The 15,012-nt window shown below is 36.9% G+C and overlaps 1 protein-coding gene across 28 annotated transcripts in view; it reads left to right on the top strand.

The window, feature by feature from the left end:
- Positions 1-13,863, top strand: part of TRDN (triadin) — a 286,138-nt gene extending 272,275 nt beyond the window's left edge. For all 28 annotated transcript variants that reach the window (XM_081941060.1, XM_081941056.1, XM_081941059.1 and 25 more), the window contains one exon: positions 7,377-13,863. In XM_081941060.1, coding sequence (XP_081797186.1) covers positions 7,377-7,492 — 116 coding nt within the window. In that variant the 3' untranslated portion in view covers positions 7,493-13,863. The remainder of the gene's footprint in view (positions 1-7,376) is intronic.
- Positions 13,864-15,012: the final 1,149 nt, after the last annotated feature.

Below are 15,012 nucleotides of genomic sequence, written 5' to 3'. Positions count from 1 at the left end.
AATTATTGGAACAATGTATTGAATTCTGCTCTTCAGTTTAGTTGCAATAAAAATGTAATAAAACATACCTATTCACTCCTTCCCTTTCCAGTAATTGTGTCATAGATTATGGCCATCGCATACATCTTCAAATCGCCATCTTCTACAATTTGTTTTTGAAGTTTAGGATGGGAAGGATTTACATTATTAGAGTTGTAGTACAATGATTATTTAATCCCAAGAATAAGACTCAAGTAAGCAAAATTAATTTGTAATTCAGTAATTCATATGCAGTACGGGTTAGAATTTCAACTTCCACTAATTTTTTGCAGGTGAAAATTGTGCTCATGGGAGGCCAAAAGCCCACATGAACCTATTTTTAAAATTCTAAGCTATAACTCTACTAAATGGAAGACTTGCTTTACATTCTTAGAATAATTATATTAGCCTTGACTTTATCATCTTCCTTCAAGAAAGAGGGGTTCCTTAGAACTGCATTAGCATCAATAAAGCAGTGTTTTGCAACTCTTAAAAATGGACCTGCATAAATGTAAGAAAAGTTCAGATTAGTTGAATAGAATCTGTGTACTGGTCCATGCTGATTCATTATTTTTGTAAGATTGAAAACCCTTATTTTTATCCAAGAATGTGAATCAAATGGCATGTTTCCATCTTAATATCTCAATATCCCTCTCAATATCTCAGGGGTTCCCACAAAGAAGAGGGAGTCAAACTATTCTCCAAGGCACCTGAGTGTAGAACAAGAAGCAATGGGTAGAAACTAATCAAGGAGAGAAGCAACTTAGAACTGAGGAGAAATTTCCTGACAGTTAGAACAATTAATCAGTGGAACAGCTTGCCTCCAGAAGTTGTGAATCCTCCAACACTGGAGGTTTTTAAGAAGATGTTGGATAGCCATTTGTCTGAAACGATATAAGGTTTCCTGCCTAGGCAGGGGGTTGGACGAAAAGACCTCCAAGGTCCCTTCCAACTCTGCTATTGTATTGTATTCTATTGTATTCTATTGTATTGTATTGTATTGTATTAGGAAGAGGAAAATGGGTTGCATATATTTGCCATCTTGAGTTATTTGTAAAAATACTAAAGACAGAATATTAACTACTGGTAATTGGAATGGACAAACCACCCAAGTAGATTCAGTGGCTTACTTCCTCCCCATTCATATGTCCTCTGCATGAATGATACTGCTGAGAGCAGGGTTGTTTTGTTTTCCTTCTGATGTGAATTATTATCTTCATCTTGTAAGTTGATTGCCCCAGTGAGAGGGAAGATGTCTTCACTGAGAAAGTTTCTTTTTAGGGACAGTCTCCTATCTGAACCAGTGTATTAATGAGCCATAAAACAAAAAAGACAAAGAATACTATTGCTTCCCAGCTTTGTTTATGGCCAATTAATGGTTTTGAGAAGTCCTTTAAGGCCTGGTTCATATATGGAAGCTGCAGTGTTGACCATTTGATGTAATGCACCACTTGTGTATTCAACATGATGTAAATTTCTCTTCTCATGAGGCTGCTGAAATACCTACCATTGTTGTCCACCTTTCTCTAGCAGGCTGGACTGGATCTAATTAAATGGGCATCGGGAATCCTGGAATTTCTGATAAGGTAGTTTAATTCAGTGGTAAAATTCAAATCTTTTACTACCGGTTCTGTAGGCGTGGCTTGGTGGGCGTGGCAGGGCAAGGCTACTGCAAAATCTCCATTCTCACCCCACTCCAGGGGAAGGATAGTGCAAAATCCCCATTCCTACCCCACTCTGGGTCCAGCCAGAAGTGGTATTTGCCGGTTCTCCGAACTACTCAAAATTTCCGCTACTGGTTCTCCAGAACCTGTCAGAACCTGCTGAATTTCACCCCTGGTTTAATTGTGGAAAAGTTAAGGAGCTATTATGAAACAGTGAGGGCATCTTGCATTTATCAAATGCAAGCTCTGTTTATAAGGTTTCATGTTCACATTTTTTTGCATCCATTTCTTCTACCCATTCTAAAAGCAATTGTTTTGGTTGGGAGATACAATTTCCATCCATTTCATGTTTTGGTAGCCAGATCTGGTATTCGGCTGTGTGAGAACCTTTACAGTTGTTTGTTTCATCCAGAGATCACAAATAGCTTTCTATAACCACATTCTGATCAACCTCAGAGTGAGAGGGCTGTTCTGTAGCATAAACGTTTCACCGATGAACTAGAGCTAAGCAAAATACCCTCCTGCATAATATCCTAGGATGTTTGGAGTTTAATTGCAACCTAATGGTTTCTATAAGAGATGTCATAAGAGTATGAGAGCATATCTGTGACATATTGTGCATTTTATGTTGCATTGTCTTGCTTACAAATAAGATTGCTGGTTATAAACATCTAGAGGGAGGAATTAACAACTGAAGAAAGAAAAACTGGACTTTATCCAATACAGAAATCTAGGGAGTAAACAATAATGAACATACTGACAGTATTAAATCAGATTTAGTTAACATAGGAACTGTTGGACTTGTTCAATTATCTTTAGCTAAATGTTTATAATTAATACTTTTTACTCAATTTTGTTGGCTCAATGATAATTTGATTAATAATTTGGTAATATACTTATTACCTGATAGTGGTTAGAAAAACTTTGTGCATCCCAGAAAAGACTGTGAACTATACTGTTGGCTATGTACAGAGCCACCCATTGATAGGTACAGTAGGTCATAAATGATGAATTCGATTAAAGACAATCTGTTGGTGAAGGAAATAACAACCTACTCCAGCAGTTTGCCAGGATAGAATATTCAGATTTATGGCAACATGATATTAGAAGACTTAAGAGCAAGTCACAGACATAAGTATTGTAGTGATCATGATAAGACTAGATTAGCGCTAAAAGCATATTCAGCTCTTAAGTCCCCAGAGGCAAAAAAGAAATTTAGGGCTGCAAAAATATGTATACGATTTGTACCTGGATTGTCAAAACAAAACATACTTGATGCTATCAGAATAGAAACGATGAGAAGCAATTACTGGCAGACAATCCTGGCAAAACTATGTCCATTGGGTCATGAAGAATTGGAAGAGACTGAATGATTGAATAACAATACTAATTAGCAGCCATGTCCTTTCTCTTATTCCAATAATTGTTGTAGACCAAAATAATGTGTACAAGTTATGTTTTACTGGTGACATTGAAAGCACTGGCAAGTATTCAAACAGTATGCCTGGAGAAACTCCTGCCAACCAATGCAAGGCAACAGAAAATGAGTAAGAAGTCCCATTTTTAATTCTATGAGACAATGGTATAAATAGTAACTTGGTGAAGGCAGACATGCAGATTTATACATGCCTTCATATCATATGCTCATGGAGAAATTCATTACCATAATATTATTTCTTTCAATAACAAATCTATTGTGGACAAAACATCTAATATACTTTGCAAACTTCATTCCAGATGCCCAACAGATATTCAAAGACCTTAACTGCTGCCAATGTAATCTTCGGTTGTAGGGTTGTAGAGAGTATCTTCTTTGGGGTTTTTAAAGGAACGTCTCGCATGGATTAGGGCACTAAATATGTAACATATTTTACTTCTATCTGTTATTTGGATACTTGTACCCTCGGTCTATCCATCTCAGTTCAGGCTTCCTTCTTCCTCCCTAGCTGCCCATGACACTAATGAAGCTCTTCCTCCTCCTCTTCTTCACCAAAGGCTGCCAATCCCTTTAGAGATAATTCTTTGAGAAACCACTTCTTTCTTTTAAGTGACATGCAAAGGTTCAGGGAATTAAAAATGTCATAAAGAACATGCCCCTTTGGTCCAGCTAGATAACTTCAACACAGATTGGGCACAGGATGTAAATTGAGAGTGGGTTTTGGGGGTTGTGGTTTTGGGTGTTTTTCTTTTTCTTTTGCTTTCCTCCACTGTTTTCCTAATGCAAGCACTTTGAGGAAACAATTTGGGGAAAAATAGTTACTAAAGGGCTAGCTATTTATTCTCTTGCAGCCCAAATGAACATTAAGACTGATGTACCTATGACATCATAAGTTGCCAAAGGCTTATAACAATCTTATAACATCAGATATTTGCTGGTCTTTTACAGTGACAAAGAGTGCCTGGTTATTTCGGATTTTTTTTTTAATAAAAGGATCCGGTTCTCAGTGGACCAGTTAATCAAAGTGAACTATGATGTTGTTTCGTGACACAGTGTGCTAATGAACTCTCCATCTGCTTTGCCTTTGCTGCCAAAGTACTTTGCTTTAATGAAAGATGTCTGCTGAGTGACCTGCTCCTGACCCACAAGCATAACTCATTACATATTTGGCTCAAGATGGAATTGCACCGAGATATCTCTAATTAGCAAAAATTTTATATTCCGGTCAAGATTCAGGGCTTCACATTTAACAGTCTTTCCTAGGCAGCTGCAAACCATTTGACATGTCAAATATGATGACCAGCATCAAAAATGTGCATCAAGAAAAAAAGAGTCCCTTTTAGAGGACAGGCATTTAATTGTTAAAGACTTGGAGGTGCATTAATAAGATTTGTGTTTGAGCAAATCTTACTACATTTTTTTCTCTAGTTTCATTTTGTCTGGTATGGAAAACCAAGCAATAATATATCTTCATATTACTCCCTGTTTGGGGGGGGCATGCCTGCAGATGTACACAGACATGTGTATAATTTGTCCATCTCCTTGTACAAATTATATAAGAAATATAGGCATGGCACACAGGAGACAACCAACAAAGCAATTTGGTTAATGAAAAGACTGATGCTAGAGCAGGGGTGTCAAACTCAAGGCCCAGGAACCAGATTTGGCCCATGGGGGTGCTTAGATCTGGCCCATGGGGTCACTTTACTTTACTTTACTTTTACTTTATTTTAAATTTCTAGACCGCCCCCTCTCCCGAAAGGGACTCGGGGCGGTGTACAGTCAAATTAAAACACAAGGAATACATAAGAATAAATATATAAATACACAGATACTTAAATACTTGAATGAGGAGGCTATAAAAACTGTATCTTAAAGTAAAGTAATTAAAAACAGTATTTAAAAATAACCCCTAAAAATACCCCAAAAGTTAAATTTAAAATAATGACCCTAGAAATTCCCAATTAAAAATATCTGCCAGGAGGTAGGATAAAACTATGAGTGGGCCAAGCCGGCTAATCGGAACAGGTGAGTCTTTAGTTTTTGATGGAAGGAGCGGAAGTCGGTGGAAACAGTCACCCTGGAAACAGGAAACAACCAGCCCATGCTGCCTCTTCCAGCAAAAACAGAAAGCTTCATTTTTGCCAGCAGAGGGTTTCAGGACATATCACAGCCAAAAACAGAGCTCAGGAGCCCATTTTCACTGGCAGAGTGCTATAGGCACACTCTACACGAGTGATGTCGAGCTGGCCATCCCCCCCTGGCCACACCCACCCTGCCCCCCCCCCAAGGTCAAACACAACCTTGATGCAGCCCTCAATGAAATCGAGTATAACACCCCTGTGCTAGAGCCTTGAACCATTCTTCCATTTCCTTTCTGAATGATTTCTCACCCACTGACATCCATGGGAGATAAGGCAAAGATTCCAAATCCAGGACTGGTATTGTCTTCCTGCTGCCTGGAGGGCAGGAAAATCAGGGGAAAGCTCGCTCTTTTCTTTCCCCTAAGTCACAGGCTCTGACAGCATGAAGACCTGGCTCTGTCAGTTGGTCTGGGGACCTAATGAGGGAATACCATACTGGAGGTGGCTACTAGATTAATTAGCTGACCCCACTTTCCCCCTGTACTTCCTACTTCTCCTCCTACCCATCTTTTAATTCACATTGTTGAACTTTCATCGTTTAGTTTTGTTTTATTGCTTTACTATTGTTGCATTTACATTTTTAATCATGTTTTTTCCATTTTTACTATGGTAAGCTGCCCAGAGCAACCCCAGAGCGAGACGTGCAGCAAATAAATTTAACAAATAAATAAAATAAATAAATCAGGGAAAGCAGGGCAGAGGGAATTTCCATAGAGGCTGACAGGGTGGATCACCATCACATGCAGAGAAGGCATGGACCTAGGCAGCAAACATTGAACATTGTACTTTGTATCATTGCATCTCATACTATTCTGCACCTTAGTGATGCAGTGGTTAGCATGTAGTACTGCATACTAACTGCTCACCCCAGGAGTTCGATCCTGACCCGCTCAAGGTTGACTCAGCTTTGATCCTTCCGAGGTCAGTAAAATGAGGACCCAGATTGTTGGGGGCAATGTGCTGACTCTGTAAACCCACTTAGAGAGGGCTGTCAAGCACTATGAAGTGGTATATAAGTCTAAGTGCTATTGAGCAAAAACTAATCATTTCTCTCAGTCTGACAAACCATTATTATTATTGTTATTTGTTGTTGCTGTTATTTCATGAGGCATGGGCACAGTGATAGCTGGTGACACAACCGCATTAGATGACTTGACTGAATTTGGGTTTTTTTTTTCCTTTTCACCATTCCGTACTTCTAAAAGTCAAAATAGAAATCCTACATCTCAAAGAAGCATTACTTTATCCCTCTCTCCCTCCCTCCCCCACCTCTCTTACTTTTGGTGTTGTGAATAAAAACTAGTATTTCCAATTATGCCATCATCAAATTTCATCCATGGGATCTTGGGATCCTTTAATTTCTGCAATGTATGCTCAGATTCTTTAGAAGTGGCAACCGGGGAATCGGGGTCTACATGGAGCCCACAGGCCATAGATTGCCCAGCTCTGTTTGAGAAAGAAAACACATTTGAAGCTCCAAAGCTCCATCCAATTATTTCAGGCAGCTTGTATATGAAAGTCATATGATAATGAATACAAATGGGCATAAACTGTATCTTGGGTCCATATACATTAGCATTTCCATTGTGTATTTGACTTCTAATTTTCTATTTACTAATACCAAGGAGCCTATTTATAATTCTTTCCCGCCCAGAAGAGTACATTCTGAAATAACTGCAATGAAGAAAGAGAAATGTCACTTCATAACTGACATTTCTGCTCACAGTATTTTGTGTCAGTCAATAACATAGGAATAATGTGTGTCGCTCAGTCTCAGATTTGGTTGGCAAAGTAAAAAAAAAGGTCTTTTTCGATTTGTCAAAAAACCAAATATGGGATAAAACATTGCTTGCCATTTATGTAACTATTAAATGTAACTTGATGCCATCCATGCCTGACCAGGGAAGAAAGTGATTTTGGACATTGATAATGTCTCTCAAATGTCTCTCAAAGTGTTGACTTCAATTCCTAGAATTTCTATCAAGGAGTTGGTTTGATAGCCACATATTTTGACAACAGGCTAGGGAAGTTGACCTATGCTTTGCTAGATTAGATGTTTTCCCTGTTTACAGCTAAATACACTGATCATTCTTTTTATTCCCCTCTTTTCAGCTGCTGTTCGCTACTATCAATGTGTCTTTGTAAATGGACTTAATGGTTACACTCCTCGATATTCTGTTACTCAAGAAAAACCTGCTGATCCCAAGTTGAAGGCAAGGAAACAATAATGTCCTGCAACCTGTGACATTGCAACAATTTTGCACTTTGCACCCAATGCACGGGGTTATCTGGAAGTTCACTTGGCACCTGTGACAACGGAAGTATGACCTGACTGATCACATGCACCTGTAAAGGTTGTCTCTTGGTTGTTAGAGCACTAGAGACAATTTGATGGCATTATGTGATTAAGGATATCCATACCACCATACTTCTCTGAATGAAAGCATGGTGCTGAAAGAGTACTTGACAGTAAGTTCTGTGTGCAGGTGTATGTATATTTATATCTTCTGTCAAAGTCTGTTTGTAGTTTCTGTTTTAGACCTAGCTAGTATGGAAAACATTTTCCATGGTATCAGTTTTGGAAAATGTTGAAACGGAATTAGTCATTTGCAGTACAGTTTGCAATCTACGATAGTGCTAAATGAAATCACGAGTCAGTCCATACTAAACTTTTGAGTGACCAGAATCTAATAATAAAATTTATGTTCTACATATGATTTTTTTTGTAAAAGCAAGCAATAAAATGTTTGCTATTTACATATTAGAGAGGTATTTGAATTAAGAATATCAATTTCTTTTTACTTCCTATTTGAAATAACAGACTGATATCTCAATATCAAAAGAAAAAAATATATAATGCTCCCAATAAAAATGTCTAAAGATGTTATTCTGGCTACGTATTAAAATAGGTTTTGCTTTGTAAATAATACTGTATCTTTGTAAGTAGTTGTTCTTAATTTCTATTAAATGTATTTTGTGTATATAATTTTATACTTGTTTGCAATGTCAAACTGAACAAATTATGTATTGTTTTTACACAAATTGTGTAAAGACAACTCCCTACACAAAAATTACATCTGAAGTCTTTAACTGAATCAAGTTCCTAAGTTTCTAAAGGGAGACTATTGTTGAAATGCTGATATTTATTTTGAAGAGATGGTACAAGGTTTAGGTAACTATGCCTAATGAGGTTGAAGCAATTCATGACAATGTTTGGCTTTCCCTCTCTGTCTCTCTCTTTACATATTTCATATTTTCATGTCTGGGTCATACTAAAATGTGACTGGAATTTAATGCTACCTAGGCAATTTCCATTACTGTATTTGCAACCTGATCTAATATGATTTTCCCATTGTGAAAGTAATTTATTGGGAGAAAAACAAATACAGATAAATGAAATACTTGATTACTATCAGCTGTGGAAATGGTAACGTTTATTCTGTATTAGACTGAAGGCTAAATCACAGACAAGTGATTTAGGATTATTTTGATAAAAATAAAAGAATGTACTACTTAAAGATAGGGATGTGGTGGCTCAGAGGCTAAGACGCTGAGCTTGTCGATCAGGAAGGTCGGCAGGTCAGTGGTTCAAATCCTTAGCGCCACGTAATGGAGTGAGCTCCCATTACTTGTCCCAGCTTCTGCCAACCTAGCAGTTCAAAAACACATAAAAATGCAAGTAGAAAAATAGATACCACCTTTGGTGGGAAGGTAACAGTGTTCTGTGCACCTTCGATGTTTAGTCATGCCGGCCAAATGACCACGGAGACATCTTCGGACAGCGCTGGCTCTTCAGCTTTGAAACAGAGATTAGCACTGCCCCCTAGAGTCAGGAATGACTAGCACATATGTGCAAGGGGAACCTTTACCTTTACCTTACTACTTAAACAATGTACTTTGGTTTATCCCATTGCTGGATGAGCAAAATGAGGAGGTGCATCAAGAAAGCAGAGAATTAAAGACTAGACCACAGTCTTTACGAAATATGTTTTTGATATGTCACAAGGTATATGCACTGATTCAAAGATGATTGGTGTTGTTAATATTGCATCATGATTGATGAAAGCACTCAAACTTTTTATAAATGATGATACCTCAAAAGTGACATGAAAATGTTTATACGTTGTGCTTGTTTATATGGTAGAGTTGTAGAGTTGGCATAGCATTAATGTCACCAACTCAACCATATCAAGAATTATGAGCCACCATGAGTGCAGAAGTGTAGAAGTTTCAAATGTAACTTTGAAGTCTGCCTCTTTTAGATGGCTCATATCTACCTCTGATCTTCCCAAAACAGAAACCTAGGGTTCTGTTCACTTTTCTTATAATTCATTTATTTTGCTATTTGTAGCATAGTTTCAGTGGCTTTCCAAAGACCTGCTGATTTAAATGGGTGTTTTTAGTCAAATCGCACAAGATTTCTCTTAGAGGTTTCTTGAAATATTGCTAATTGTAGGTAACCTTATTTAGATTTTTAAAAGCTGTTTAACTGAGATTTATTGAAGTATATCCCAATTCCCTATAACTGGTTCAAGTGCAATAGCATATTTGAGAAGACATTTCCCTTTGGATATCCAGCTGACTCAGAGAAATTCAAAATATAAAATCTCACATAATGGTCAATGATTCCAAAAGCATTAATCATTTGCTTAAAACAGAAGTTTCTTATTGCATCCATCCAGACATCAGATTAATCAAAAATCCTGCCATTATTTGAATTACATGTTTGTATTCATTTTTTAACTGTTGGTTTGCAAAACAAAATGTCAAGGGGTATCATGGTAGGTACAGCTCAGTTTGATTATTTGACAGGGCAGTGATTCATGATATTGTTATTTATCTTGGTATTTTAATTAATACCAAGAACCAAACAACTGTGGTCTTTCTACGTGGCAGAGGTTCACTGAATAGTTTGCCACAAATTCACTTAAAATCCTAAAATAAAATTCTTTTTCATGTTCTAATCCTTAATACTTTCAGTCAGATTTCTCAAGGCTGAGAACATTTGTTTACTTGGCATCCACATTAAGGTTTGATGTTAATAGACAAAGTCTTCATCCCAAAAGCAGAGGCCCCATTGTGCTGTTGTGCATGTATTTCTAACAGCAGATAGGGATGAGAAATGCAATATTTCATGATATAGCAGACAAAATAACCCTAAAGCAGCACAGTATAAAGAACAGATAGTAGGGACATTCTTATTGATAAGGGCAAAGGAAAAGAAAGAGAGGCATATATTTTTGTCTCTGTTTTTGATTATTATTTTTTTTCAGAATTTCTCTTAATTTTACTGGGAATGGAAATTATGCCAGTTTCTGGGCTAGCATATTTCCTTTCCGTTTTGTGGATATATTCAGAGAATTGGAAGTTTGAACTGATAGCACTAGATGTGGCCATGACATCTCCTCTTTCTTTTGGCTGAGCTTTCCTTTTTCATTAGTTAGACAGCCACAAAGGCTGAAGTGTATACTGTCACATAATGAGGTTCCTCAATGAAAATCGTCATTGACCTCTTTCTCTATGGAGGACCATCTCTTTTCCCACTCACTGGGAGGAAGGTCTGCAATATTTTATTACTTGTAGGATGCCACTCCAGAAACTGCAGTAGTGTTTATTAAAAGTACAGTGCCAGCTAAGCTGAACAATTATTGTCATTTTCCTACATCCACGCTACTTAGTTCTTTATGATAACTATACTATCTCTGTATCTTTAATCTCAAATGCAGGCCTTTTTCACAATAGAACTTGGGGTGCTTATGTGACACCCATAATTTCTGGTTCCATTTCATTTATCATGAACAAAGTAAGGGGGGGGGGAAGCACACTAGTTAAATTATTCTTGTATTCCTTAGTTTTGAAAACAACAAGGAAAATATAAGAGCAGTTTGCCAAGCCATCCACTGGCTTTTAACTGCAGCAGATGTCTCTCAATTGTCAAAATAATATACCCAGTTATAAACACCAACTATAAGGATATCTCAAAGCAAAGAAAGAAGTCATGCTTTGTACAAAATTGTTTTTAAACACATCCAGATAGATCCATGTGTATGCAAAGTCAGTAGAGGTGTATGTTGAAGGTAAGATCAAAAAGGCCTGAGAATGATTAGAATTAACACAGGCAGGGTCTTGTTTTAAACAAGAAGGGAATGAAATATTTTAATGGATGCAGAAAGGAAAGGTAAACATAAGAATGGCAAAATGAAGAGACGTACCACCGTTGTGAATGGATGTAGTAGAAGGAATGCTGAGGAAATTTTTAAAAATGTGTTTGCAAAGCAATGAGGGCAACACAGATGGGAAGAAGCAGCATGGTAAATAAAGAAAAATGTTTGATCTTCCATTTTGAGAGATAAAAACTAGAAAACAGAAAAGCTAACACGGGTTGTTTTCTACAAACTAGAGAAAGTACTTTAGAGGGGACTTAGTTGTAAAATAGTCAGTGAAGTTTTGCAATTATCAAAATAGATTTATATTTAAGAACACAGTGTAGCATTGTAGATAAATGTGGCAGGGGTTGTATGTAGAGAATCAGGTGATGGGTTAGTTCCAATTAATTGCACATAAATAGAGCACCCATCAGAGATAATACTTTTCCAGGGGTGGGTTGCTGCCAGTTTTACTACCGGTTCGCAACCCGCATGCGCACCAGATGCGTGCTGCATGCACTTTTCAATGTAAATTGTTCTACATGCATGCGCAGAACAATTTACAGTGAACTGCACACACATAATAACTAAAATCCAAAATGGCGGCAGCCCAGCAGCAGTGAAGGAACTGGTTTGGGGGTGTGGTAGGCCTCGGTCACTGCCGGTTCTCTGCCTCAGGCCTGAATTCCACTACCGATTCGGCCAAACCAGGCCAAACCCGGAGCAACCCACCTCTGCACTTTTCCCTTCTTAAAATTGTGAGACACATACTGTATTTGATCAATAAGAAGATTGAAAGGCCTGCACATTTTCCACACATTTATGATCAATGTTCTCCCCTATTCTCAGTACACAGTCATGAGTTCCAAACTCTCATTCCTTAACCACACAAAGGCTATGACTCAGTTGTCAATAGAAGCTACCCATCTCTCTCAATCCCTCTAATCTTTGGTATAGTGTCTTGATATCGGCCTATCTAGAAATACCAAGAAAGCAGAGAATAATCTTTGTTATAATCTATAGCAGAGTAAACAATATTGTGCTCATGGACCCTTCCTTGGTACCTTCTGGATTCTAGGCTGCAGATGATTTTTTTTAATAGGGCCTTTAATTTTAAAAAAAAGGATGATGAATAAAATATTGCCATGTTACAAGCACCAGGTACTAACATATGGATCCTGTAGATCATGGGTGTCAAACTCACAGCGTCACGTTGTCCTCACATGACGTATTGTGACCATTTTCCACTTTGCGGAGCTTGGGCCAGATGGGGCATGGGCATGGCCTGCACATGACCTATCTGGCCAATGGGCCATCTGTTTGACACCCCTGCTATAGATAGTCTTAGAAAACAAAAATGCTAGGCAGGTACAGCTTAGCACCTGGTTTGGAAATACACTCACCTTTCCAGAAAACATAGCGAAAATGAAAGAGGGGGGGGGGAGAGAAAGGGAGAGGCAAACTAGAGGTAATCACAAATGAGATGTATTTTATGACTGGTTGTACTGACCATGACAGGCATTAGTCAAATAAAGTAGTCTATATGGCAGCCATCTGTAAGAACGTTCAATATGCCAAAATGATGGGCTACTTCTGAGCCACTCCATGAGTGTAGGTAGTTTGGATTTATAGCTTTATATGAAAATATGCATCACACCATACTGACAACTTTATAAAATGGAAAAGAGAAGAGCAAAAAGTTGTGAGAATGTGGTGTGATTGGTTGTGAATTTCTCTAAAATTAATAGAACTGCACAAAAAGGGTTTTATGATTTCCTGAAGGGAGAGCACCGATCTGGAAAATATATTGTTTAGAATATATTTTAGGCTCTGATCCTACAGACTTTTAACCTTTAGGTTATTGAAATTAAGAAATAGTTGGAGCTGTGTCTTTCCCTGACTTAGCAGGAAGTGCTTATACAGTAGAAAGTTATTTAGACTACCAAGGAATATTCTTTTATTTCACAATTATATTTGACTGATATGTTAAAATATTGGCACTTATTAAACATTAAATAAAGGTTTTAAAAGAAGCAACAAAAAAGAAATGCCAGGAAAATGAATATTTTGATTTTATATTTATGTCTTTATGTCTTCATTTGCATTTTAATTTTGTACAACTTTATCAACACTACGAATGTTTTCCTTTCAAAAACTTATTTCATTTTTTGCTCTCCAAGTGACATCCTATATAGAAAATGTTTTATCATGAAGACACTGCATTGACTACAGATTGTAATTATTTATGTAATATTTCTAACATGGAAAGAATAATTGTTGAATAGCTGAATTGAGATGCAAATTTGAAGCCCTGTAGCAAGGTATTTCCAAAGAGAGTTTGAAAAAAAATGTGCTGTTTGGTTTCTGTCAAATTACTTACTGTTGCAAACCTCGCTGACAGTCTGTAAGTGAGAAAATATCAAGTCTTTTTAATAAAAGGGAAATGTTTTCAACCTCATGTTTCTCCATTTTTAAATTAAATATTATTGCTCTGCTGCATTTTAAAATGTTTTTAGTTTCAAATTTTAAATGATCTTTTATAATCTATTGACAGCTAAAACATTTGATGTTGCTTTTTTTGCACTATTTTTCTATGCACATGAGTGTGAAATCACAGCTGCCAGTTCTTTAGCTTGTGTTAGCTTTCATATTCATCAAGTTCTTCCCAAGAACCTAGGATGTCATAATGTATCAGTGTAGTATATGTGAGAATCCCAGCAATATGACCTTTTGTAATTGATAGATGGAAATATTTGTCAATGCACAGATTTTCTAAGTCCTATCCAAGTCTTTTGGTATGGCACCCAGGAAGCAAAGAACCATTGGGACCACTACAGTTGGCTTATGCCATTATCCACACTTTCTTTTCAATCACAGTTAAATTTGGTGTGTTATGAGCTAAATTCTTATCATATTTGTCAATGACTGGATTTCAATTCCTGATTTTTCATAAAACTTCAGATCATTTATATTCATTTATATTAAGCAAATGTGAGAATTTATTAGTATTTAAGAGCCAAGGTGGGTTTTTTTCAATATTACTGAAAGTTGGACCATAACAACGACAAATAATAAGAGTGATGATGAGTCACCCTGGAAAATGTCTCTTCTAATGTTAAGAAGCCCATATTTTTCATTTCCAACCACCAATTCTGTCTTCTTATTTTTTCTGTAAAGATTCTGGTGTTTTTCTGACTCCAGTTGTTTCCAAACATTTCATGATCCAATTATGTGGTAATGAATCAAATTTTTATAATCACTCCGGACCATATTTAAATCATTTTATTAGCTTTTGTAATCTTCCAATCCTATTTTATCTTTCAAAAGTTGCTATTTTCTCCCATTGCTGTTTCTTTTATTTCCTTTCTATTCCGTTGGTAGATTGTTATTTCTTTCTAAACAATCTTGGATATTGCCTGCTAAATAATCTTGGATGTTGATCCATTTCCAATAGGTGTTTTGCCCAAGCTAATTTTTTCTATTCTACTCCCTATTCACAAATTATTTTTGTCCTGTAACAACTGAAGTGAAAATTGAGCTTTTATACATGTAAACAGAACTCTCTCCCTTTTACTACTATTTACCAATATTAATCTTTTCTC

The sequence above is a fragment of the Natrix helvetica genome (genome assembly GCF_964273705.1).
Source record: "Natrix helvetica genome assembly, chromosome: 2".
Taxonomy (NCBI): Eukaryota; Metazoa; Chordata; class Lepidosauria; order Squamata; family Natricidae; genus Natrix; species Natrix helvetica.
This window is presented reverse-complemented; position numbering and strand designations above follow the sequence as displayed.